At 43.0% G+C, this 27,910-nt stretch overlaps 1 protein-coding gene and 1 long non-coding RNA gene across 15 annotated transcripts in view; one reads left to right on the forward strand and one right to left on the reverse strand.

Moving 5' to 3' along the window:
- The first annotated feature begins 430 nt into the window (after positions 1-430).
- LOC309525726 lies at positions 431-27,673 on the forward strand. 2 transcript variants are annotated; one of them, XR_014216508.1, is made up of 4 exons: positions 431-725; positions 19,272-19,442; positions 24,273-24,340; positions 27,535-27,673. It is a non-coding gene; the product is annotated as an uncharacterized lncRNA (long non-coding RNA). The 2 variants fall into 2 exon arrangements; XR_014216509.1 differs by lacking the exons at positions 431-725; positions 27,535-27,673 and adding an exon at positions 15,060-15,656.
- The window catches only part of CACNA1G (calcium voltage-gated channel subunit alpha1 G), a 335,700-nt gene continuing 328,508 nt past the window's right edge, over positions 20,719-27,910 (reverse strand). For all 13 annotated transcript variants that reach the window (XM_082211012.1, XM_082211010.1, XM_082211008.1 and 10 more), the window contains one exon: positions 20,719-27,901. In XM_082211012.1, coding sequence (XP_082067138.1) covers positions 27,038-27,901 — 864 coding nt within the window. In that variant the 3' untranslated portion in view covers positions 20,719-27,037. The remainder of the gene's footprint in view (positions 27,902-27,910) is intronic.

Consider the following 27,910-nt stretch of genomic DNA (forward strand, 5'->3'; position numbering starts at 1 on the left):
GACTGACTCTTACCTTTGTATGTTAGTATGCTTTCTAGGAATAGAGATTTGTACACCCCACATCTCCATCCTTGCAGATAAGAGGGATTATCTGTAGGGCAACCAGCCCCATATAACCAGCATGGTTGTGTCTAATTAGTGCCTAAAGCATGGATAGGCAAACTAAGGCCCAGGGGCTGCATCCGGCCCAATCGCCTTCTAAATCCGGCCCGCAGACCATCCGGGAATCAGTGTGTTTTTACATGAGTAGAATGTGTCCTTTTATTGAAAATGCATCTCTGGGTTATTTGTGGGGCATAAGAATCTGTTAACCCCCCCAAAAAAAATATAGTCCGCCCCCCCCCAAGGTCTGAGGGACAGTGGACCAGCCCCCTGCTTAAAAAGTTTGCTGACCCCTGGCCTAAAGGGTTAAAACCATAGAGTCAGCTGTACTGCCAGGCTTCGCCTTTGTCACTTCCCCTCACCTTGGGAGGAAATGGGTAGCCAAGCATTTTGTTTTTCTCACCCTACATGTGGACTTCATTATGTAAGGAGTTCTGAACTAATTATTCTATCCACATGGCTTTAACCAGCCTCTTTTGTTTCTGACCAGAATGGAGTCTGAAATTAGGATTTTTCTCTACCAGTAGTTTATAATTTTTTACCTTTTGTAACTCATCAACTGCCTGTCCATTTTTTCTGACTGCTATATGGAAAAGAACAAGAATCTGGCCTTTGAAGGGTTTGTAAGTAATCCATTTTACAACCTTCCAAACATGTGGTCTATCTCTGTGCTAGGGAAATGTAGAAGTTTGGAAATAACTTTTAAAGGGGACATTTTAAAGGTTTTGCAACCTAAATCTCCATGCTCTTCTTTGTTGCATGTTTTGCAATGTTAAATCTCTGCTGGGGTTCTTTCCCCAAAGTGAACATGCCCCAAACTTGGGCCTTGGCTTCCAGGGCTAAGGGCAAGGGCAGATTACAGACTAGCGAGAGCATTTGAGGAGGGGGCAGTGCAGAACCACTGAGGGGTGGGTGTGGTCCTCTGTCTGTGATTCCCAATAGTGGGGCCCCACTGGTAGTGTGTATGTAAATCACACCAGTTCCAATTCTAAGGCCTTGTACTAATGTCCCCAGAACTGCAAATCAGTAGACTTTTTTTGTTTGCTTCACTTGATCACTTACAGCTTCATCTGAATGTTGCATATTCTGTGCATGTTCTCATTTATGACTTTTGCAGAATGACATTTATCAACAGTTCTGCTAATTCCTAATAGTCAATTAGTAGCAGGATATTGGACTTGTTCCCCTCGATGGAATTCAGGCTCTCATAAGATGCATGGTGTTGTCTCACTGTTCCAATTTATATCAAAGCTTAATGCTCATTGTTTGCGCTCTTTGCACTTGCTTGATGTTATTCCATTTTCTCTTCTGTGCTGACGATCATAGCTAGAGGACGAATGAAAACAGTAAGTTGTCATGTCAGGTTTCCACTTAATAGTTTGGCTACAATGGGACCGTAATTAAACCCCCCCAATTTCAAATGTTCCAAAATTCCCAGCTGTCTCATGGTGCAAGACAGGATGCAGTTCACATTACTAAACAATGGCCTCAGTAGCTATTTTGACCCACTTCTAGACTGATAAATTTCATTATGTGATTAATAAACTTTAACCCACTTTAAGTAGCCAGGCATTTTGTTGACTGTTTTGCAGAGTATCTAAATTTTAAAAACCAAGAATGATGCATCTAATGGAGTGGACTGTAGCCCAAGAAATCTTATCCCCGAGCAAGGATTTGAACCCGTATCTCCCAGTTACTAGGCCACCATGCCATACTGGCTCTCCAGAACAACCTGGCTACACCTATATGGTGTCATTGTCATCTCCTGTGACCTAGCAACCTCACCAGGTCTAATGGGCACTAGCCGCAACTGATTCAAGCCATCTGTGTCTGTATCTAGCAAGAGCCTTAAGATGAAGTTTGTGAGGAAGTAGCAGACATTGAAATGAGGTTGTTTCAGGTGCTTTACAGCTGTCGGGTTGCACCCTGGCCTCCTGGGAAAAGCCACTTAATGACTGATCCCTTCTCTCTGCAAATACAACACCTGACTGTTATTCACTTCTGCCTGGAGGTAAGAGCACATGCAATTCAGCTGCAGTGATGGAGTATGGATAGGGATGAAGATCACAAGCAGGATTCAGTTTGGGGTTCCCAGTAGGTTTATAAAAAACACTCACAGATTACCAGTTTTCTCCTGACTACCATGATGAGCCCTTGTCAGTGTTCCAAATTTTCCTTGGTGTTCCTTCACTTGTATATATTTGTTCTTCTGCCTGTCATTTTGAATTATTGTAACTCTGTCTTTGGAGGTTTTGAATATTTCTGAATAATTCATTCTCTCTGCTTTCCCTGGGATGCCGCTCAGACTGCTATTAATCATACTGCATTATTTAGCTGTGAGGAACTTAGGTGCTCTCCCCTCCCCCTCCCCCCAATTGTGGTTTTTCTCTACTCCACAAAGCAGCAGGACTTCTAAAAAGCTTTGATCATGAAAAAAGGCTTCTTTATTTAGAGCAGAAATCCTATACACACTTTTCTGGGAGTAGGTCCCATTGTGTTCAATGGGACTTATTTTTACTTAGGATGGCAGTGTTAAGATCTTTGTTTCTTAGTACATTTTGAGAGAATGTGTAAGTCATTGATTAGGATGTGTTTTGATTCCAGGAAGTCATCTGAGGTTAAATCAAATCTGAGAAGTCTAGAATTCTCGGCACATACAGAGCAAAATCTTCCACAGGTGTGTGTGCAGAACTAAAAATGCACACATTCTTCTCAATGTCCAAATTCTTCAGTAATTTGTCTCTCCTTAAATTTATTTCATATATTTGGACTGGAGAAATTAGTAGAGATTCACAGCAGGCTCTGAAAAAGTAGAGGCAGGTGCAGAAAGGATGAAAATACGGGACATATTATGAGGGAGGCAATATTAAAGGGTGCATCGTCACATAGAGGAGAAGAAGTAAGCGAAAAGTGCAAGAGACTTGTTTGCTTTTTGCTCTGAGAAAACCCCACTCAGAGTTTTGTGTGACCACCTACACTACACCTTCTCCATGAAAAATCATGAGGGCAAGAGATAATACTCTTTTCCTTTATAAAAACAAACTTATTTGTCTCAAATTGATTGCAGGTGTCCTCTGCATGTGGTTGTGCTTTTAACTTGACACTGCTAATCTACATTCAGGGTACAAAGAGCCTGTTCTGTGTGTAGCGGCACTCCCATTCAACTGACTCCCCACAATTTCAAACTGGCTTCTGGCAGCTACTATCCACCCCATGGGAACTGAATCTGCCTTAAACCAAGGCTGATTACCCAGGATATAGAGATGGCAGAGAGCTCTGCCCCAGCAGGAATTCAGACTGGAAACCAGAATTCTAGGACAATGAGCAGAGTGGACTTAGGGTTTGGGCCTGGACTATTCCAGAAACTACCGCATTTTTCGCTCTATAAGACGCAGCCAACCATAAGTCACACCTAGTTTTTAGAGGAGGTAAACAAGAAACAAGAAAGCAACGCAAAGCCTCTTGAGTGAAGAGGGAGGAGCGCTCCTGCTGCGCTCAAGAGGCTTTGCGTGGCTATCCCTGCACACTAATCCCTCTTGCTCTTTTGGCTTCAGCGATAGCTGCGCAGCCTGCATTCGCTCCATAAGACGCACACACATTTCCCCATACTTTTTAGGAGGGGAAAAGTGCGTCTTATAGAGCGAAAAATATGGTATTTGATGAAAAGGGGACTTGACTATAATATGTATTTCCAGTACCACTGCTACATTCATGGTGCAATCCTATGCAGACTCAGAAGACTCATAGAGTTCAATGGGGCTTGCCATCTTTTGTACAGTGGTACCTTGGGTTACAGACGCTTCAGGTTACAGACTCCGCTAACCCAGAAATAGTAGTTCGGGTTAAGAACTTTGCTTCAGAATGAGAACAGAAATTGTGCGGCGGCGGCGGCAGCAGGAGGCCCCATTACCTAAAGTGGTCTTCAGGTTAAGAACAGTTTCAGGTTAAGAATGGACCTCCAGAACGTATAAAGTTCTTAACCCAAGGTACCACTGTATTTCCATTGCATGAAATGAATGTTCCATAAACTATCAACCACCGCCTAGTGGTGGACTTTGGGCTCTCAAATTTCATTGGCGCCCTGTGCTACACTAAACTTTGGCACGTGCGCCCCTGCGCTTCATTCTATAGTATTGTTGTGATGCCCAGTGTGGCCAAACCAGTTGCACTTCCCTAAAACTGCCTCTGCACCACCCCTTTCTGTGGCTTTAGCAGTAGCTGCAAGCAAGGACAAAGCAGGGGCCTGGCTGAACAAATCTCTGAATACTTGTAAGGTCTCAGTGTCACTTGATGGATTAATTGCTTGCTTGTTGTAACTGTCTTAAGAGGTTAATTAAACTCACAGCAGGTGTTAACATACCTCTGGCCATAGGAGGTCTTGCTTCTGTGAAGGGAGATTAATTGGATGAATGAACAATTGTAAGTCAATGGAGCGTATCCCTTCTGCTGACTTGAGGGGTTTCCTTCATTTCAGCTGTGGAAGTCATCCAAGCTGCCTTTCCTCAGCTCATGTAGGCCTAGCAGGATGGGTTTATCACTTTTCTTTCCCCAATGGGACAGCCAATGTTAATCCTTTCCCCCGCTTAATAGCAAAATGGCAACCTGCAAGAATATTGCACTGAATGCAGTATCCCTGCAACATAAGGCACAATCACTAACACATACCCTCCAGCCTTTCTCCAATGAAAATTGGGACATCCCATTCCATAATGACCATTTTACTATTTATACCCCACACATCTTACTGGGTTTCCCCAGCCACTCTAGGCAGCTTGCAGCGTATATAAAAACATAATAAAACATTAGTTTTATTTTTTTAAACTTCCCTATACAGGATTGCCTTCAGACGGCTCCATACCCTCCATCATTTCTCCAATGAAAATAGGGACATCCTAAGGAAAAATGGGGCATTCCAGGATCAAATTAGAAGCCAGGATGGCTTCTCTAAATCAGGGATGCCCCTGGAAAAAAGGGGAACTTGGAGGGTTTGCAAACAGCTGGAGTGAAGATAGTGGTAGTATTTTAAACAGCTCCCTGGAGGGTCTTCATCAGTAGCATTAACCAAACATTACAAGTTCATACAATGCTAGAACTCGTGGACAACCAATGAAACTGAATGTTGGAAGATTCAGGACAGGTAAAAGAAAGTACTTCTTCACATGGAGCAAATTCCATAGTTTAACTATGCACTTACAGGAGGCAGTGGTGGCAACCAGCCTTTAGATGGCTTTAAAAGAGGATTTGGACCAGTTCATGGAGGGAGAGGGCTATTGATGGCTACTAGCTGTGATGGCAATGCTCTGCCTACACCGTTGGAGGCAGCAATGGTTCTGAATACCAGTTGCTGGAAGCCACAGAAAGGGAGAGTACTCTTATGCTTGAATCCTGCTTGTGGGTTTTTCTCACAGGCATCTGGTTAGTCTTCTGGTCTTAATTTACAGCATAAAATATACATCAGTAAGACAACACTGATACTGGCTTGCCTACCTCCATACGATACAGCTATATTTTTGAAGACTGCATTTATAACACAGCGATACTTAATGAAGGATGCATTTATAAACAAATGTGACTTAATGCACATTAGTTTATAAATGCACCCTTCGTTAATGTGGTTTAACCTTTATGTTGAAACAAATATTTACTTGGAAATTATTTTTTTACTGGAACATTTGCAGCTATTTCAAAACATGGCAACTTCCCTTTCATAGTTGTAAAGTGGAAGAAGAGAAACAGAAGACATTGGAAAATTAACACACTTACTTGAGCACACTCAAACCGCTATGTGAATTCTCTTCCAGTAGACATTCAGCTGGTGTCCTCACTCTTAACCTTCAAAGGACATAATGGTAGGGCTGTCCCTAAGCACACTGAGGGCCAATGGTAGATACAGTTCTCTTGAAGGCCACGGGTAGTCAAAATTGGTGCTGAGGTTTCCTGCATGGATGTGCAGGCTAATGAGAAAACCATTGGGTGGCCCAGTGGCACTCACAGAAGAGCTTTAGGTATCTTATATAGTGGGACTTAATTTGAAGTACACATTCATGGGATCAGGCTCCGAGTCCCACATTTTGCTTAGGGCATCTATTTCTAAATAGGATCATGTGAAATACGAGGTTTAAAGAGTTTGACCCCAAAATACGTTATTCTAATCTTCCTCTCATACTCCCTCCAACAATATTCCAGATAACCAATTTATGTGGTGTTAACTCTTTTCAGACTACTTTTTAGAAGAGCTTGAATAATCTTATCTACATTGTGGCAGTACAAAGCAATGAAAACACAATAAGTAATTAAACAGGTTTTTTAAAATAATTAAAAAAAACCTCTTTCATTCTCCCTGCTGTAGCTCCAGGGGGACTTTTGTTATATTATGCAGTGTACGAAGTTAGTTAGCAAAAGATAATCCATTCAGGCCCTTTGAACGCTTGCCAATTATAGCACACATTGACTTTCAGCAATAATACAATAAAAGAGCAGAGGAGCTGCAGGATTACATATTTAATTTACTTTAAACACATCCAAAAGGAATGAATTTTAAAACATTTTATCCAGTTCTAAAGTAACTTAAATGTCCATGAATCTCAAATGTCAGAGCACTAGAAGGTCAGGGGCTTTAAATAATAGGAGTCAATACAGCAAAGGGAAGCATTATGCCACACTACAAATTCATGCAAATCTAGGAAATAGGAAGTTTGGCATTTTCAAAGAGCCCATCAAAACCACAGCCCAGCCCATCCCTTGTTGCTAGTTACAGGCTGAATATTGTTGCCCTCTAGTGACCAGCATGTTCTTCAGCTGATTGCTCCGCTTTGTGTTTAGCTCAGTGTTTCCCAAACGTTTTTGGGCAACGGCACACCTGTTTACCGGAAAAAAATCTCGCGGCACACCACCATTAAAGCCCCGCCCCGTGACATCAGCGCGCAGCGTCACGCCGGGAGGGACGCACAAAAGTGAACGTTTTTTCCCTTCCCCTTGCCGGGGTGGGAGGAGGCAGCAGAGCGAGGGACTGAGGGACTGAGGGACGGCGGCAGCTGAGGCGGCGGCGGCTGTTGTGGTGGTGGCGGCGATAGCGGGCGGAGGAGGAGCCGTCGCCGGGAGTTGCTGCTGCTGCTGTTGCTGCTGCTGCCCGGACATGCCGGCCTCCTCCTCCTCCGCTGTCTCGCGCTCCTCCCTTTTGCGCGCGCTGCCCCGCCGCTCGGCACCACCACCGCGGAGCCGCCCCCGGCTCGACGCGGATCCTCGCCGCCGCCGCCTCTCGCCGCCCGACTCGCCCGCCTCCCTCCCACGGCACACCAGCCGATGTCTCACGGCACACTAGTGTGCCGCGGAACACCGGTTGGGAAACACTGGTTTAGCTCATCACCTCTATATGCCGTTCGATGCAAGAGGTGCCATTTTTGTCAGTTCAGAAAATAATATATAACTGGAACGTTAGGGTAGAAAAGAGATAAACACGGAGACCCTCCCCTAGTGTAGCAGACCAAGGCTACATTCCCAAGGATACTTGCTATCACAGCTGGGAGACCAGAGGCAAATAAAGCTTTTCAGAAGTAGGTGGATGGAGGTGAAATAAGGCAGGGATTAACTCCCTTGGTCCCTGGGGTGACTCTGTTGAGCTTCTAGCTGCTTTCTGGAATACTGTAGTCAGCAGCAGTGTCCGTGCGGACATCAGGGAAATGTCTGTGAAAATATCGCCAAATGGCATCCCATGTCGACAGTGGCGTTTTTGCTGTTTTTAAAAATAGCTAAAAACAATATGGTAGGCCAGTACTCTAGTAGAAGCTTTCACATGGGTCAAAGTGTAAGAGAAAGGCTTCCAGATTCTGACTGCCACAGTTCCTGGCCTGAGACCTCCCCAGCATATTACAAATTATCAGAAAATAAATTCATTTGGGTTCAATAGCGTTCAGTATATACCTTTAGGGTCAGCCTGCTCATAATTTAACCCTGGATGATTTGCATTCCTTTACAATTGGCCTCTGGGTGCCAACTTAAATAAAATATTGGGGGGGGGGGGCAGGTAAGTCCCACCCCGCTTAATCGATCACATGACACAGTGCACACACACTGTTTGAATGGGAATGCCCATCAACTTTGTGGGGACCCAGCCCCCTAAAATATTTTATTGTTGGGGCTCCTGTGATTGGCCTAGTTTATTCCTGTAGCAAATGTTTGGATTTGCTGACTTTGAGATATTTTGATAAGGGCTGAGAAGGTGAAAAGGAAGGAAAGGAAACCTAGGAAATATGCTTATTTCCCCATGCAGCTCACTTCATCCCTGTCCATTGTCCATGCTGGTTCCTTCATTTCAGTGGGGCCACAGTAGACCCTGGTGATATGGGAATTCCATGTTTTGATTTAGGTAAGAGATTTGGGATTGTTTCCCAAAAGAATGGCTTCAGTCAAGATGTCAAAAGCATGCCCAGAACAGATACATTGTTTACTGTACTAAATTAATGGGCCAGAGCACAGTAGCTAATATCCAGTACAGACTTTAGCTAGTCATTCACTTTCTTGCTAATGTGGTACAGCAAGCCAATCTCCCTGGCACCTGTTAAAAGAAAAGCCACATTGCAATTTATGCACTAATGTGTAAACACAAGCAGGATATCAAACATTTTGAACAATTTTTGGAATTTCCCACTGTGATTTCAGGTTCCAGGGTACCAGTTCAGCAGAACCGTAGTTCTCACAAAGGTATATTCTCTGAACCTGCATTTTACTACCATTGGACTAAAGCAGGGGTCAGCAAACTTTTTCAGCAGGGGGCCAGTCCACTGTCCCTCAGATCTTGTGGGGGGCTGGACCATATTTTTTGGGAGGAAATGAACACATTCCTATGCCCCACAAACCAGTGGCGTAGCGTGGGTTGTCAGCACCCGGGGCAAGGCAAGTAATTTGCGCCCCCTAACCCGTGGATTTTAGCACTCGAGTGCGAGCGCCCCCCCCAGATGTTGCGCCCGGCCCCCCTGCACCCCCACGCTACGCCACTGGGGCTGGGGGCGAGCGAAGGAGCCAAGGACCCCCCCAAAAGGCTCAGCAGGAATTTATTGAATTTATTATTTGCGGAGCCCCCGCGGGCCGAGGCAGCCGAAGCCCCCTCCCCTTGGGCACCTCCCCGCCCCCTCCTCTCCTTGGGCTGTAGGTGGAGCTCCAGATCCGGGCTTGGCGAGTGCCTCTCCTCCTCCCGGCCGGGTCCGGGGGCTTCCAGCCGTGCTCCGTCCTCGCCCCCCCCCCCGCGGCTGAGAGCCGGAGCCAGCGGCGCCCCCTTCTGCCGGGAGACCCTCGCCCGCCTGCTGGCTTCCTCTCAGAGGGTTTTGGGGAGCACAGGGCGCGGCGAGGCCCCTCAGAGCTCTCCTCCCTCCCAGTCGGCAGAAGCAGCTGCCGCCTGTGGCTGGGCCGAGGGGATGGCGTCGGCGTCGGGGTGCGGAGGCTGCCCGTGCCCGGCCAGGCGTCGGTGGCGGCGTCGGCGCTGCTGCAGCGGCTGCTCCTGCGAGCAGTGAGTGGAGCGCAGCGGTGGGGGCGCGGCGCGCTAGGGCGCAAGGCTGGCGGTGGCGGCGGGGAGCCCGGCAGAGGAAGGAACTTGTCCCTTCCCTCTGGACTCGCGCCCCCCCAGATGTTGCGCCCGGTGTGGCCGGCACCCCTGGCACCCCCCACGCTACGCCACTGCCACAAACAACCCAGAGATGCATTTTAAATAAAAGCACACATTCTGCTCATGTAAAAACACGCTGATTCCTGGACTGTCAGCAGATTGGATTTCAAAGGCGATTGGGCCGGATCCAGCCCCCGGGCCTTAGTTTGCCTACCCATGGACAAATGGCTATGAAGCCTTAATGTGAACGGTTTTAAATAATGCTATTTATTTTCTTTCATTTTTTTCACAGTTTTATACACTGCTTAATTGTAATAAAACCTCTTAAATGGTTTTTTTAAATTAAAAAAACCATTAAAATTGTTAGTAATAAAACAGTTGTGTCAAAACATTCAAAAGATATTGAAGTCAATGGTAAGAGATTAAGACATGTCAGCATTCTGGTTAGGCACTGAAAATATAGGGTTGCTTATAAAAACCAGTACACCCCAAAAGTTGAACCTTTTTAAAGAAGACCCTAAAATTGTTGAGCCAAAAATGATTTTTCCATTGACTTAACTAAGATCCAGGACAAAGCGCTGCCTTTTGGATATTCCCTCAGGTGTTTTGGAAATCACAGTAATGTAAAGGAAAATCTGGACGAATGGCGGCTCTATGAAAATATTACTGTGGAGATGCCTGCCTGGTGTCAATAGGTGAGGAGTTCTAAAGTGTAGATGCTAGGAGATTGATTTCTTATAAGTGCAGAATGATTATTATGTTGCACCAGTTCTTCAGATTGAAGTGGTGGAGTCATCTTATAGGGCAATCCTACAAGTAAATTGGTCCAAGCTTTGTACACCAATAGCAACACCTTGAACTTGGTTCAGTAACAAATTGGTAGCCAATGTAGGTCTCTGAGCACAGGTATTGTATGCTGACAGGGTCTCACTCCCATTAGCAACCATGCCGCAGTATTCTGCACTAACTGCAGTTTGTGGATTATGTGCAAGGGATCAAATGATGGCCACTCATATTTCCCATAGTTTTTGATTTACTTAATAGCTACCACCGTTTCCTCAATGTGCTCTGCTGACTGTGGCTAGGCAGGCTACATACCATTCACTAAAGTCCCTATTCCTTAGCCAGTTGTTCTTTCCTTCCTTCAACCAGTGACCTTTCAGACTTCCAAACCATTGGTACCCCTTCCCCATGGGTGGGTAGCCTGTGACCCACCAATCTCATTTTATGTAGCTCTGTAAAGGTAAAGGTAAAGGGACCCCTGACCATTAGGTCCAGTCGCGAACGACTCTGGGGTTGCGGCGCTCATCTTGCTTTATTGGCCGAGGGAGCCGATGTACAGCTTCTGGGTCATGTAGCCAGCATGACTAAGCTGCTTCTGGTGAACCAGAGCAGCGCACGGAAACTCCGTTTACCTTCCCTATTTATCTACTTGCACTTTGACGTGCTTTCGGATTGCTAGGTTGGCAGGAGCTGGGACCGAGCAACAGGAGCTCAACCTGTTGTGGGGATTCGAACCGCCAACCTTCTGATCGGCAAGCCCTAGGCTCAGTGGTTTAGACCACAGCACCACCCTCATTTTATGTAGCCCCAGATGCCTCCAAAAGCTGCCTGAATATTCAGTACCATCAGACATTTCCTCTTTATATTTTCTGTGCTTTAAAAATTGCCCCCCCCCCGTGTAGTTTCAGGGCAATCCTAAGGGACTGTTATTTGTTCAATAAAAATAAATGGATTGGTTTAAAACTGTTTTCTGGGTTGTATGGCTTCGGGTAGACTTTTCAGATCTAGATCTAGATCTAGTATGCAGCCCCTGACAGATTATTCCTAAAAGAAGGAGACCTTTGGCAGAAGAAAGGTTGGCCACCTTTGCCCCCACAACCTCATTCAGGTGGGGAAATTTTCTACTGCTAGATTTTTCTACTTAACAGTTTCCATTTCTAGAAATATATTTTAATAAAAAATAAAGAATACAAAGCCCACACCCACAGTAACATTAGTGTGCTTGTTTCCTTTCTGTTTCGTTTACAATACCACCTATGTCCAGGGTGCTTTACAAAAAATGCTTGGACAGGTTTCTGCCCCAAGAGGCATACAGTCTAAAAGTTGACACAAGGGAATTGAAGGAAGGGGAAGGAAATGGAAGCAGAGATTAAACAGGCGAAGCATACATGACGATTACAATGACATGTCTTTAGTTTAGTTACAGTAGAGGTTATTGAATCTGAGAGGTTACTCCAAAGGCTAATTATGGGTACAGTCCAACCAAGACAGGACAATTGGCATGAATACAATACAACTTTGATATTAGATATGACTGGTAATTAATTTTCCCTGCTGACTGTTCCTGTGAAGCACATGTATATAAATAGCTCTTCAGACATGTGCCAAACGTTTCCGGAAAATCTACACCACTGCCTTCTCAGTCCTCATTCAACTGGGCTTTCTGCCCATCACCCACCATACCTACCTTTTCTTCCCACCCAGTCCTGCCAACAGTACACAGACTCTTCATATCCCCAGCCAAATGGAACTTTCATTGCTGCCATAAAAGATGCATCTTTTGTTACAGTAGATTCTGATGCATCACCTTGAGGCGTTGGAATGTTCAGGAACATTATTTTGACCTCACAAAAAAGAGAGAAAAGAGAAAAGAAAACAACAAAGACTGATGGAAGCAAGACAAGCACTGCTGGCATAGAATTACTTGATTGTCCTTTTTGCAACCCTTTCCTTCAACTCATATAAACATTCTTAATTTAAGTACTTTTATTTGATATTTGGTACTATATAATAAGACATCAAGAAGAGGTGGCAAGAATACACAGAGGAATTATACCAGAAAGATATGGATGTCTCATACACCCCAGGTAGTGTGGTTGCTGACCTTGAGCCAGACATCCTGGAGAGTGAAGTCAAATGGGCCTTAGAAAGCACTGCAAATAACAAGGCCAGTGGAAGTGATGGTATTCCAGCTGAACTGTTTAAAATTTTAAAAGATGATGCTGTTAAGGTGCTACACTCAATATGCCAGCAAGTTTGGAAAACTCAGCAGTGGCCAGAGGATTGGAGAAGATCAGTCTACATTCCAATCCCAAAGAAAGGCAGTGCCAAAGAATGCTCCAACTACCGCACAATTGCACTCATTTCACACACTAGCAAGGTTATGCTTAAAATTCTACAAGGAAGGCTCAAGCAGTATGTGGACCGAGAACTCCCAGAAGTGCAAGCTGGATTTAGAAGAGGCAGAGGAACCAGAGACCAAATTGCAAACATGCGCTGGATTATGGAGAAAGCCAGAGAGTTCCAGAAAGACATCTACTTCTGCTTCATTGACTATGCAAAAGCCTTTGACTGTGTTGACCACAGCAAACTATGGCAAGTTCTTAAAGAAATGGGAGTGCCTGATCACCTCATCTGTCTCCTGCGAAATCTCTATGTGGGACAAGAAGCTACAGTTAGAACTGGATATGGAACAACTGATTGGTTCCAAATTGGGAAAGGAGTACGGCAAGGCTGTATATTGTCTCCCTGCTTATTTAACTTATATGCAGAATTCATCATGCGAAAGGCTGGGCTGGATGAATCCCAAGCCGGAATTAAGATTGCCGGAAGAAATATCAACAACCTCAGATATGCAGATGACACAACCTTGATGGCAGAAAGTGAAGAGGAATTAAAGAACCTTTTAATGAGGGTGAAAGAGGAGAGCGCAAAATATGGTCTGAAGCTCAACATCAAAAAAACGAAGATCATGGCCACTGGGCCCATCACCTCCTGGCAAATAGATGGGGAAGAAATGGAGGCAGTGAGAGATTTTACTTTCTTGGGCTCCATGATCACTGCAGATGGTGACAGCAGTCACGAAATTAAAAGACGCCTGCTCCTTGGGAGAAAGGCGATGGCAAACCTAGACAACATCTTAAAAAGCAGAGACATCACCTTGCCAACAAAGGTCCGTATAGTAAAAGCCATGGTTTTCCCAGTAGTGATGTATGGAAGTGAGAGCTGGACCATAAAGAAGGCTGATCGCCGAAGAATTGATGCTTTTGAATTATGGTGCTGGAGGAGACTCTTGAGAGTCCCATGGACTGCAAGAAGATCAAACCTCTCCATTCTGAAGGAAATCAGCCCTGAGTGCTCACTGGAAGGACAGATCGTGAAGCTGAGGCTCCAATACTTTGGCCACCTCATGAGAAGAGAGGACTCCCTGGAAAAGACCCTGATGTTGGGAAAGATGGAGGGCACAAGGAGAAGGGGACGACAGAGAATGAGATGGTTGGATGGTGTTCTTGAATCTACTAGCATGAGTTTGATCAAACTGCGGGAGGCAGTGGAGGACAGAAGTGCCTGGCGTGCTCTGGTCCATGGGGTCACGAAGAGTCGGACACGACTAAACGACTAAACAACAACACTATAAGTTGGCTACCTTGAAGTCTTTTTGAGGAGAGGAGGAATAAAAAATGATAAAAATGATTTTAATAAAATAAAAGATGGGATTTCACAAATGTCTATGCCCACTCACTTGGAAGCTTTTGAATGCAACAGGAGATTTTGCTCTGAGTAAACAAGCAATGGCTGCACAACCAGTAATTCTCCAGCATCTGTTTCTCAAAGATTCCATAATAATATAACATCAGCTCAACTGGTTGGTCCATAGACCTTATTGCTGCAGCTGCCAAAAGGGCCTTAGCACACTTTAGATTTTCCTCTATAAAAGCCCTGAATGTGAACAAATGCTGTGCCGACTTTTTTCTTTCCTTCTTTTTTAATTTTACATCCATGTGAATAAATATCAGAAAGTGTCTAAGATTAAATGGGCAGTTTACTCCTACACGTCTCCCTCTGCCCCCCTGGTAGAAATCACAGAGTTTTGCATCTTCCTACAGCCCCAAACATTTGGGTTATCTGGAAATTAAGAAATATTGTTCAGTTATCCATGCAAGAAAAGTATTTGGTTTTTAGGAATTTGGGGAAACAGAAAAGCAACGAGCCATTAAATCAGTGGACAAAACAGCTGCAGATACAAGTGCAGTGAATAGTGAATGCAGGCGCCACAAGACGCACTCAAATACAAGTGCGCACCAATTATGCCAAACGTGTCTTATTACAGTGAAGTGTTTCTGGAGAAAGGAAGGAGGTACGCTCTGAAGGGTGCTGTTCAAATTGCATGCAACGGTTAAGGCTTGTCTCAATCACCGGCAAGGCTGTAATTATCAGAATAACGCAACCAATATTTTTGCACTTGTGGAGCACTTCAGCTTCCCCACAAACTGCAATTAGCCAGCAGATGGCGCCAGAGATGGAGAGCAACCTACTCTGAAAAGGGCCAGAGAGAGGCAAGATGCAGAGGGTACCGTAGTAATAGCTTGTGCTGGTGACTGAGCTAAAAAGAAAAGGCATTTAAAAACAAAAAACAACAAAACATGCATGACCCCAGGGAGCAGGAACTGTAGGGAAGCAGGGGGACAGAGGTCTATGGGGTCAATCTACCAGGCTGGGGGCAATCTTGAGTGTGAAGTTGTTATGGAGCAATGTTGCCTGAATGTGTTGCACCTGTTGGCTCCACACACACCACTGAACAAATGCTAATTTAAATTTGGAGGGGTGGAGGGAAGGGGTAGTGTTTGTCAGAGGTGCTGGATTTATGAGATAAGAACTCTAATTGTGTTTGTGCCCGTCGTTTAATAGACTGATATACTTACCGGTTGTCCTTCCCTCTGAGGCTTAAGCAGCCACTTCCAAAGTCCGTGCCAGATTCTGAATCTGGCCATCTGCTTCCTTGTGGGAAAATGCTGAGGGCTGTACTCAGGGTAGGGGGGCAGGCGGACCACCCTCATAGCTACTACAGTATTTGCATGAGGAGAAAACACCCCACTGGAGAGTCACACAATTACTGCTTTACCTGCAGTTACCGCTTCTGCTTTACTTTGCTTTGACCACTCTGAAATGTTGTGTAAGTGAATAATAATAATAATAATAATAATAATAATAATAATAATAATAATAATAAATAATTAGACTGTGCTGGAACCATGCTATCTTTGACTTAGGGGTTGAAGCCATGAAAGCCAGAGTTGGCCTAGACAGGCAGTCCCCACACTGTCCAATGACTCCAGGGCAGGTTTATCTATCCTTGCAAAATGGTGCATCTGAACAGGACTAGCATTTTGTTTTCTGTATGAACTATATCTGCCTCTCGTCAGAACAGTTAAAATAAAAGCAACCCCCCCCCCTCTCTCTTGGAACAATGCTTCAAAAGGCTTTTCATTTTTTGCAGACCTGCCTTGACACTACAATAAAAATGAAAGGCACTGTCAAACCCTTCAAGTTTTCCTATTTTCCAGCGAGGTCCCTGATTTAGAGAAGCCGCCCGGCTTTCTGATCTGATTCTAGAATGTCCCACATTTCCTTAGGTTGTCGCTATTTTCACTGGAGAAATGTTGGAGGGTATGGAGTTATCCGACCCCTGAGCTGTTTGAAGGCAATCCTGTATAGAGAAGTTTTTTAAAAAAATGTTTAATGTTTTATTATGTTCTTGTATATGTTGGAAGTTGCCTAGAGTGGCTGGGGAAACCCAGCAAGATGTGTGGGGTATAAGTAGTTATGGAATGGGACGTTCCTATTTCCATCGGAGAAATGTTGGAGACTATGCACGGTTTGAAAATACAAATTGATGAAAGGGTGGAACTGCAACAGGAAAAGTGCTGTGCAACAGCAGACGAAGGCCAACTTAGGAGCTGCGCCATGTGAATAGCTCCAGATATCACAAACGTTTCTTAACCATTAACAGAATGTAAGCCTTGAAACACACTGGGTTTTCATACTTTACGCCAGAAAAATGCCCCTCATCCTGACTGATGGGTGTGTGTGAAAGGGCAGCCAGTTTATCACAGGGCCCTTGTATGTATATTCTCATTTGCTCTGTACAAAGACACAGTGCACCTTCAAGGGTCCCAGTTACTGGAGGCCAATCTGCTGCCCCATATACATTTTACCTGGACTGCAATTTTGGCAGAGGGCAGCATTTATTTGTTTATCCCAAATGACAGCCTTATGTAGGAGAATAATGAAAGCAATAACAATAATTAATAATAATAAAATAATAATAATAAAGCAATACATTCCTTAGGAGAAGTTGACCCTGGTGTCCCATCCAACAGCATGTCTTTCTTTTGGTTCTATGGGAAATGGCAGTTGGGGGTTTCTAGCTATATGGATTCAGCCCTTGCTGAACTGGTTATTCAATGTTAGTGGTTAATGGAATTAAATAGCAACTCTTAACTAAGCAAGCGCTGAAGATAAGCTTAAACAGCATGATTCCTTCTGTACTGGTAGTGTTTCTGCCTTATACAGTGGTACCTCAGGTTACAGATGCTTCAGGTTACAGACACTTCGGGTTATATACAGACTCCACTAACCCAGAAATAGTACCTCGGGTTAAGAACTTTGCTTCAGGATGAGAACAGAAATCGTGCAGCAGCAGCAGGAGGCCCCATTAGCTAAAGTGGTACCTCAGGTTAAAAACGGTTTCAGGTTAAGAACGAATTAAGTTAGTAACCCGAGGTACCACTGTATTGCCTTATCTTTCTTTATATAATTTAGTAAAATATAATTATTATACCCTCTAGATGGCAGCAATGTAACCTACATTCTTGCTGGGAAAGGAAGATCTGCCCCCCCCGCATACATTTGTGACATTTGGGCCTACTGGCTACTGAAATGGATGGTAGCGTTCAGGTGGGAAGGCCCCATATGGTTCTACTGTTTGTATATTTACCACATTTGTGGGATTGTGTTATGGCCCCCTGGTACATGGGCTCACATTTACAACTGAGAGGGAAAACTCACCAGGAGTGTGTAGCACTGTGTGGCCCTTGAATTACAAGGCAAATCAGGGTGATTGGGGAAAGGTTCTCATGTTTCTGAGTTGGATTGCGTTGTTGACAAGGCATCTTGGGGTAGATCAGGGACTCCCTAAATTCCTGAGTCACTTCCTTGGCTATCCAAAAAATATGCTCTGACATTTTTTCCTTCTGAGAAATGAAACTAAGCTGATGGGAGAAACACCCCGAGTTTGAATAGGGAGGGTTTAGATAGGTGTGTTGGGGTGTGTGTGGAATCTTTAATTTTGACAGTCAGGTCTAGATTTTAATCACATTTCCCCAGGGTACTCCACTCAGAAGAATTTGGTGGAGAGGTTAAAAGCTGTTTGTTTTGCACACAAATCTATACTTTCTCCTATGGAAATCAGTGGAGAGGTCTACCTTTTCCAGGGAGAAGAGGCTGTAGCTCTCAAAATCTATGATGTGGGGAGAAGCCGACCCCCACCAATGACCTCTGAGGCAGCAGCATATTTGCTGGATTTGAGTTCATGCATGTGTGTGTGACATTTTAAAGAGCAGCTTTAAAACAGACCAGGCTGCTTCTCAAAGCTTCTGACATAGATGGAAGTCAAATTGTATGTAACGTTTATCAGTTTCAGTGCAGTACTGCGTGATAATGTGTGCATGCAGCTTAAAATAATAATTTTATTTGCAAAGGATACGTTTTATTTGTCAAATAATTTTGAAGAGAAATATAAAAGTGTACATGTAGCTTATGAGGCCATTAAAATGTGCTGATGGTTATTTTTCTAAATATGAAGAGCTATACAAGTTTATTTTTTTCTGTTTTGCTTTGTTTGTCTAATTCATAGCCTTTTTTTTGAATCTGACCCTTCGCAGCACCCTATACTCACTTTCCTGGGAGTAAAATTGTAATCCTAATACCATTTACAGTACCTGGAAGTGAACCCTACTGAATTCAATAGGACTTGCTTTTTAGCAGACATGGTTAGGATTGTTCTGTAAACCAGTGGGACTTATTTTTGAGTAGATACAGGATTATCTCTCTCTTCCCATCCAATGCTATTTTAAAAGCAATTCGGCAGTGCTTTCTTGGGTGCCACTGCTGTTGTCTGGCAGACTGTGGGGACGGATGGGGCAAACATAAGTTCCTTCTCTGGAGGGAGGAAGGGGAACTGGCCTGCTCACTCAGCTGCCGTGGAGGCAAGGGGCACAGGTGCTTAGGGGGTTCAGTTGACAGTTACTTCCTGGAAACATGGGGATGCTCCCTGAAGGAGGGTCCTTCACCTGATGACCAGGGAAGATTCTTGCTCTCTAGCTGTACTGTGTCGTTTTTCAACCTGTACAGTACATTGCACTGTCAGAACACCTGACACACAAACAGAGAGCCCTTAATGGTTCATCAGAAACAGACCACATTTATTCAAGTTTTCCTTCTATGTTAATTCGTCTGCAGAGCCCACTAAAACCCCTGCTCCACAGATAAATATGTGGAGAGAGGCTCTGCTGAGAACAAAATTGACTCACCTTTTTCTTCTTTTATGTGATAATTGTATGTGTCATTGCACTCTCAGTTGCCTCCCAGGTTTCCCCTCCCCTCTGTTTTCTCATTTTATGTTATTTTTCTATTTTTATTGTTACATTCGTTATTCATTCTGCATTTTGTATGTGTTTATGTCAATAACAATTCTTTATGAATAATAATAATATACTTTTTTTTTAAGGCCATAGCATTTTTCATCAGCCAAAGGCGCTAGGCGAGCCTCCCCAGGGAGAACCTTCCACAAATGGGGAGCCGCTGCAGAAAAGGCCCGTTCTCGTGTTGCTGTCCACCAGACAACGCACAGCAATGATTCAAACCTACATTGCAAAAAAAGAAACATCCGCTCCTGCGGGTAAGTGTTCCTTTAAGTTGGCATGCAGAAAGATCAATTGAAACGTAGTGGCACAGGTTTCACCACAGATCTGTTGAAGCCGACTGCCCGTGTTTGTACAAATTGATGTGCATTATTTGTAGACTGACACTGATCATGCCTAGTGTTGATAATGGATATGTGCTGTTTGCATATACAGATCAAATAACTAAGAATAAAAGAATCAGGGTTCATGCCTTTTCTTTTCAAAAGCTTTTAATAGTACACATTTGTTTTTGTCATTTGTAAAGATTTACACTCATAAAAAAACATTTTAACCCAGTATTCCCCAATAGTACCATCTTTTGTTGCCCTCACCAAACACCCAATTTTAGGTCTCTATACCTGATACAGTTTAACAATATATTATCTATTAAATACAAAGTTCTAAAATAGTTACTAGGTTGTTAATGGACATTGGTACCGCGGCTACTCTAGTAATTTTTGTGAAAGATTCTATGTGGGTTATTATAGTCAGTGAGGCATTGAGGGGAAACTGAGGCATACTTTACAATTATAAACCCCCCTTTCCTGTCCAAAACCAGATTTTCTGTTGAGTGCAATTTACAGAAGCCAAAAACATTGTATCTTCTTCCAAATTATCTACAGTTTAAATAATCTGTAATCTACCTAAAAGTTATAGAAATACCATGTGCAATGTTTGCAAGTATGGAATTTACATTTTTCTTTTTCCTCCCTCAGACATGGTAGCAAGTGTTTACCCTCATAATATACACTGGCAAAAGCAGAATACTCTCTTCCTACCAGTATACAGTAAATCCACAATATTAAAGTGCTGGTGTGCTTCAAAACAAACTGGATAGCATTTCTTGTCTGGGTTTACTAGGGGCAATATGCTTTAAATTAGTATGTTTTAAAATAACAACAACAACCTAAGAACTTAGAATTGCAGCATCAAAGAATAGGAAAGATCCCGTTCTAAACACACTCAGATGCACCAGAGTCCCAGTGAAGTCAATAGGAATCACATACATATAAATGGCAAATTCACATAACTGTCCCCACCCTCTAATGATTGCAACTTGCAATCATTTGAAGCACCCATTACTTGTCAGTAAGGCTGTCAATAGAGTCAGAATTTTTATCTGATCAATAATGGACTTTAAAACAGATGGCGGATTAAATGTTCATAAATTAGCATGTTACAAAAACCTCATTAGTATAGCATTTTTCTTGCAAATAAAATTAATTTGTGACATGAAATCTTTCTTAGTTGCTCTCTAAGCTAACCTACTCATTTTGTTCAAATGGAATTCTGCAACCAAGTTTTTGAAATACACGTGTTTTTTTTAACATCTGCAGAGCCCCAAGAAACTTGAGCTAGGTTGTGTGGGTCCCAGTGTGAGCTTTCATTTGCTGTTTACCTTGCTGTTAGAGCGTGTTGTGTGCACGCACACACACACACACACATATGCTTAAACTGTGACTAAAATTATGCAACACAATCCCAGTGATATATATTCAGAAAGCTCATTGAATTCAGTGGGACTTACTCAGTAGAAAGTGTGCTTTAGATCATAGCCTTACTGTGTAATTCTTTACATGCCTACACTCAGGGTAAATGTGTAAAGGATTGCAGCCTTGGTTTACTAATGAAAAAAAACAGCCTTGGTTTACATTGAAAAAAAATGATTGAAGTTTTATAACCCTCGTCAGCCATTAACAAATCAGTGGAGAAAAGAGCCATGAATGTAGCTGAATTTATTTCGTGGGTGCATGCAATCCACATCCAAATGAATTCAGCAGGGAAAAAACCTTAATGCCTGAGGTGCAGTCATTTCAATAATAGCTGCTGAAATGAATGATAGTTGGGCAAGAGCATGTTGCTTGTGTAGTGCATCTACTATGAAATTGTCAAGCGATTGGCCTCTTCGAAATGTGTTTAGAACTGGGAGCTAAAATTAAGTTCTCAAATCCTTACCCTTGATATTGGAAAAACAGGTAAAAACATGTATCTCAAAACATATCAGCTCTGGTCTCAAAAACCTCAGGTTAAAATGCCAGTACTTAGGCCTCTTCTATTTCCAAGATGCTTGGCAGGCTTGACAATTGCTCTAGAGATTTCTACAAAAATATATATTAAAAAATCAGCATAACCATTCTACAGAATTTGTGTATTTCTCTTTAGTACCTTTTTGTTTTCTTAAAAAAAGTCAAATTATATATATATTTCAAAAAAGCCCGTCCCAAAGGTATTTAAAATTCTTCGAAGATTATTGCACATGCTTTAGTACTGTAATTGGATTTTCAAAAGGGCAACTAGAAAATATTTGTATCACAAAGTAGTTTACATGCATTATTTTCCTGAATGCATTAGGTTACAGTAAGTTTTGTATTGATCTTTTTATTGAATATGATTTTATGAAGCAAATCTTTGCTTTATTGATATGCACATGGAGTTTCTGAGTGGGAAAATCCCCAAGCGCTGAAAACAGAACATCTTTAAACATTTTTTTTTTTTTAGGATACTTGTTACAGTTATTGAGATTTCAGTGTACATTACATTTTGCACCACATTCCCCTCTGAAATATTGCACATTATGCTCTTTGTCTGTAGTCTTTGTAGATTTGATTACAGCCAGATCAATACTGTACATTTTAACAATTGCTGAAATTGTGTACCATCATTTTATTGACACCTCGCTATTCCATTATCGGAATCCCTTTGCCAGGGGTGGGGAACCTGCAGCCCTTTGTGTTGCTGCACTCCAACTCCCATATGTCCTGACTAAGTGACATGCTGAATGGGCCTGATGGGAAATATGGTTGAACAGCATCTGGAGAGCCATAGGTCCCTCACCTCTGCTGTATGCAGATGTTTGAAGCTAAGCATAGTGAGATCAAGACCATGTTCCTTTGCATGACTCACTTGTCTGTGCATTACTTTGCCATATTTACACTGTAGCCTATGCATGCAGAGGCCAATGAAAGTCACCCCTGCCTGCCATTTGTATATTCTAATATTGGGTACATAGATTGTGAGGTTGGGAACGACATGTGTTGGGCTCTATGTGTCTAGCCCCCTATGCACACAAGTTAGATAGATGAATATGCAAATGGCAGGGTTGCCTGTGTGTGGGAGTGGGAACAGGAAAAAGGAGCATGGTCCCTGATACATTGTCCTTGCATAGCTTTGAATATCTGCATAGGGCTTTGGTGAATGAGAAAAAACCTCAAAACCAAAGCAAAGGATTAAACATATTTCCATCTTACTGTGCTGTCTTTTTATCCTGCCCTCCCCCCGTTAACCAGAGAAAATGACAATGGTAGACTGGTTTCTAAGAATTGCTCTAATTGTGGTAATATGGTCAGTAGGTCCAAAAATCATAACTTTTAGTTGATGAATTTGTTGAATTCAAAATTTCACATTCTATTTCAAACTCAATGGCTTGGAGAAACAAAAGCATTGGGGTGTTCAGGATATTGCACAAGCAGGGATGATACTGAACCAAGATTCTACTGGCTCAGAGAGCTACATAGGATACCTGGGTGTTAATTCAGATACGTTTCAAAATTATACAACCTTACAGTGATTTATACCATCACTTGGTGACAAGGTCCACATGAAATGTGCTTTTAGGTAAGGGTGCAGTATGAGCTTGTCTAATCTAGTAATCATGCTAGTTCCAGTTTTATTCTATTTTATTTTCAATATTATTTTGGAATTTCAAGTATTCAAAATCTGAGTTTCAAAATATTGTTTGTCTTTCCCTTTAATCAATCTTTAAATACAGTTCCAGGTTTAGACTGAATGTTTGATCAAATGAGGACCATAGGAATGCATGGCCTAGAATGTCTTTTAGCCTTAATTGGATTAACAACATATACCAACACTGCAGTCTTAAATATGTTTACATTTACACAGAGGCAGGTTAAACTGAATTCAATGGATCTCTTCCAGCAAAAACAGGAGCATGTTGTTAAAAGCAAAGCCATCTCACCACGAAGGAGAGGCTTTCTAAAGGTGGGAAGCCTGGTCTGTAGAAAAAAAGGCAATTATCAGTGCAACAGTGTGTGTGTGTGAGTGCATTCTTGGACGCTGCAGAAGCACCACTAATTATGCCAGTGCAACCCTTGGGATCCTTGGAAATGATACATTTACAGTGGTACCTCTGGTTACAAACTTAATTCGTTCCGGAGGTCCGTTCTTAACCTGAGGTGCCACTTTAGCTAATGGGGCCTCCTGCTGCCTCCACCGCACCACCACATGATTTCTGTTCTCATCCTGGGGCAAAGTTCTTAACCCCAGGTACTACTTCCAGGTTAGCGGAGTCTGTAACCCAAGGTACCACTGTATTAACTCATTCTTTGTCTAGAGGGTGATGCTCTCTTCACCAATATATGTAACTGAATTGTGCGCCAAAGGCATAAGGAAGAACTAGCCCTCCCTACTCATGTGATCATTTTGTCTAGTTAGACCAGTGCAAAGAACTGCTTTTAGTGGTGATTCCCCCCCCCCCGAATTGTGAGCTGCAGTAAAACGTTTTTTTAAAAATCCACCCCTTTCTTCAATCCTTTTGCACTGTTTTAACTAGCCAAAGCTGTTTGGAGGATGAGCCAGTGTGTATGGCGGCTTCAGGATTAAGCAGTTTGGTACCATCCAGGTTCCCTTCCCGCCCAGTAGTGAAACTCACATGGACAAATCACTCTCTTTCAGCCTAACCTACTTAAGGGAGTTGTTGCAAGCACAGAATGCACGGAAGCAGCAGTGGTTAAAAACAGGTTAACAAGAGACAACATGATGTATATGTGTATATAAATCCTACAGAGAATGTATTATGCTTTTTACAGGCCCCATGACCGCCACCTGCTAACATATTGACTGATGAACAGGGAACAGGTGCACAGGCAACAGAAAGGTAGGAGAGACATTTTTATATATGTAAAATAACTGTACACATTAATTTCTGGAGTTCTTGGTTATAAGGGCAGTTTTTCTGGTTTATTTTTGGAATCATTATCAATTTCACTACCACTATAAAGAGAGTCCGTCCCCCCTTTCTTAAGGAAGAGGAGCATGGCAGCAATGCTGCAGAACCTAGAATTGCAAAGCAAAACATGTCCTCAATGTAGCCAATGCCAGTCTTGGTTTGGGCTCCTATTAAGCCCACCATGTGAATGGAAAACTGTTTGGCTTTAGCATTCAGCATGTGGATGAAGACTGGGTTCTGCTAGACCAGTTTGGGTGATTTTGTTTATCAAAATCAGTATGCTACTGAACTGTAAATAAAACCCCTAAGCAGCTGACAATGAACAGAAAAGATCCATTAAAATCTGATGATTCCAGGTTTACATACAGCAGATGCCTGATCATTATGCTGAGAAAATTAGTCTGGGGTTGATCCTGTTAAGACTGATGAGAGGCTAATAAAATTTAAAAGCACTCCTAAGATGATCTTCCTGTTACTGCAGGAATTCTTTGCATTCTTTGAATTTACAGTCGTACCTTGGAAGTTGAACGGAATCCGTTCCGGAAGTCTGTTCGACTTTCAAAACGTTCGAAAACCAAATCGCAGCTTCTGATTAGTTGCAGGAAGTTCCTGCAGCCAATCAGAACCTGTGGAAGCCTTGTCGGACGTTCGGCTTCCAAAAGAATGTTCGCAAACTGGAACACTCACTTCCAGGTTTGCGCCATTTGGGAGCCAAAACGTCTGAGTTCCAGGGCTTTCGGGATCCATGGTACGACTGTACTTTATGGGATACACCTGCAAACCTCAAATAGGTTCTTTTATATAGAAATGGTTCTCTCAGCCACTGAAAGAAATTGACATACTAGGTTTATTTGTAGCCCTGGAACCTTTTTACTTGCCCCTATCCTTGTGCCTTTAAAAGCAACCTGACACATAGATTGTTAGCAGCTTGCTAGTGTGGAGCTGTATGGCAAGAAAAGCTTTACCTGCTCAGTTTAGGTCAACCTTAATTTTCAACCAGGCAAATCACTGTCAGTTGTTAGCTTAAGCCCTTTCTTGGAAGCACGTTCCACTGAAACAAAGGGAACTTACTTCTGAGTAAATGTGTTCAGGATTGCAGTATAAATCTGAAAGAATTTAATTGTGCATTTAGCCACTGTATGGCTACCACTAGAGAAAGAGGGATTCTCAGGCAAGTTGTTTGTTCAAATTATGTTCCATTGCACCACAGATGTACAGTATTGAACAAGGACAAATGCAAATGATTTTCCAGACCCTAAATTTGCTGTTTATGGCAGTCAGAGGTGAAATCCAGTTGCAGTCATTATGTGAAATGTCTGATCCCACAGAAAATAAAAAGAAACACTGCCATTTGGCAGTGGGTAGCTGATGGCACTTTAAGGCAGGTGAAATGGATGGACTGTACAAGGTTGGATTGCTTTTGTAAGCAGTTGCTGCCACTGCTGGGTTTTGTTGTCCCACCAGAAGAAGGGGAGAATGATGAGCACCAGGGCCAGCCCAATACATTTTGGCACCTGAGGCGAACCACAAAGTGGTCTTCCCACCTCCTTACTAGGGAAGGCAGCATGGGGAGTGAAGACTGACATCAGGAACAAAGGGCTGAAATAAAGATCTACATCAGGATCTGCTGCCCCTGTTGATCCTGCCGCCCAAGGTGGTTGCCTCACCTTGCCTCATGGGTGGGCCGGCCCTGTAAAGCGCACATGATTGTCCTCTATGAGTACCAGATCATGACAACCCTGCAGCATCACAACCTTTTCTCTGCCTTTAGGTAATACTCTGCATATTTAGGAAGGGCAATGGAAGAGGACAGAGGGCCTCACCTTAGGTGTTCACGCTCAGTATGATTTTAGGGATCACCGAAGTAAGCAACAGCAAATATCTGGCACATTAAACAGTCTTGTGTATTGCTAAGAGACTGCTGAATTCTCTCTATAAGAAACCTTCTTTCAAGTCTATCTGCTTATCCCATATGCTCTTCAGCTTGTGCACTTGCTTTTCCTCTACAGTGTAATAAAAATCATTTTGGATATTATTTTATTCTTTTTTTTAATGCCAATACAGTTGTAAAAAAAAATATCCAAATGGCTATTTTTCTACAGAAAATAGTTGAGGGGTCAGTGAGTGAAGTACATTATAATTGCAAATATTCTCATTTCTAGACCATGGGACACATTTTCTCAGTAATGCACTAATGGCTACATCTTGTGCTTTGCAAAATGAAAAGAAAATAGGGGAGGATTAAATATGTATTTTTAAAGGTTAAAATATTCATTTAAAAAAACCAACGCAATCTCAGGAACATTCTGAGATACATAAAAAAGAAGAAAATAAACAATGTCTTTAAGCCACAAAATGTACTACATCCTGCAATACTAGGTTCAATTAATTTAATAAAATAGAATATACATATAGACTCTGAACAATGTATTGCTTTTACCCAAGCAGAACTTATGCTTAAGTAAGCGTGATATAGCTTAACCACTCTTAAAACCAGCTAGCTCTTTAAACTTTCTTTGGATTTATTTTTTTAAGAAATCAGTGCCATTTTAGAATGGAAAGGTTTAATTTATTACACGAGGGAGAAAAGAAACATTTGGCACCAACAACGGAAAACAAACTAACTCAAGGGTCCGCATCTGTTTGATCAAAGGAAAAGCTAGGAAGAGTCAACAAGTCTTTCTTTGGGGTTGGAGTTAGTGACATACTGTCTGGAAGGGCCGAGTCCCCTGCGTCCACCGAATCCTTGGAATCCCAGGACGGGGCGCGTCTTCGCAAGCAAACGTCTGCACTGGCAGGCAGTGTGGCGCTGCGTGGCCCCCTCAGTAACAAACTCTGTTCATCAGGTGGGTCTATTGATATACACGGGGGACTCAGTTTTTTCTTCTGCCGCGTCCCTTGCAAGCCTTCCATTTCACTTAAGACCTGACTTATGAAGCCAGAAGAACTAGATGTGGAATGATGCTGAGGGCTGTTTTCCATGGAGCAAATCTCTATGGAATGTCTCCTTTGATCATCTAACCAGGATGATGGTTTTTTAAGAAGACCCTGTGTATCTACACTGTAGCACTTCTTCAGGTCCTTCAAAGTGACATTGCCACTGTTGCCTACGTTTCTCTTAGGGGTCTCGGGCTGAACCACTGAAGAGGCACTCATGGCTGAACAAGTTCCTGAAGTAAAAGAGCTATTTATTTCTGATACTTCTTGGTCCATCGGGTCTCCAGGCAGTTCTTGAAGGGAGTCTGTACAGGCACACAAATCCGGCACATGCATGGAAATGTTATACTGATTGCGGGAATGTTGCTGAGTATGAACGCTCGATCGCCCCCTGCCGGCTGAGTCTCTTGCTTCTGAGGGCGTCAGAGTGACAGACAGATCCTCAGTGGATGGAGCTGACAAATTTGGATCACAGAGCTCACTCACCTCGGCATGGATGTTCTCTCGGCTTTCTGAGCTATGGGTATCTGAGGAATCATTCCTTATTGCCATCTGTACGGA

The sequence above is a fragment of the Podarcis vaucheri genome (genome assembly GCF_965113315.1).
Source record: "Podarcis vaucheri genome assembly, chromosome: 2".
NCBI classification, from domain to species: domain Eukaryota; kingdom Metazoa; phylum Chordata; class Lepidosauria; order Squamata; family Lacertidae; genus Podarcis; species Podarcis vaucheri.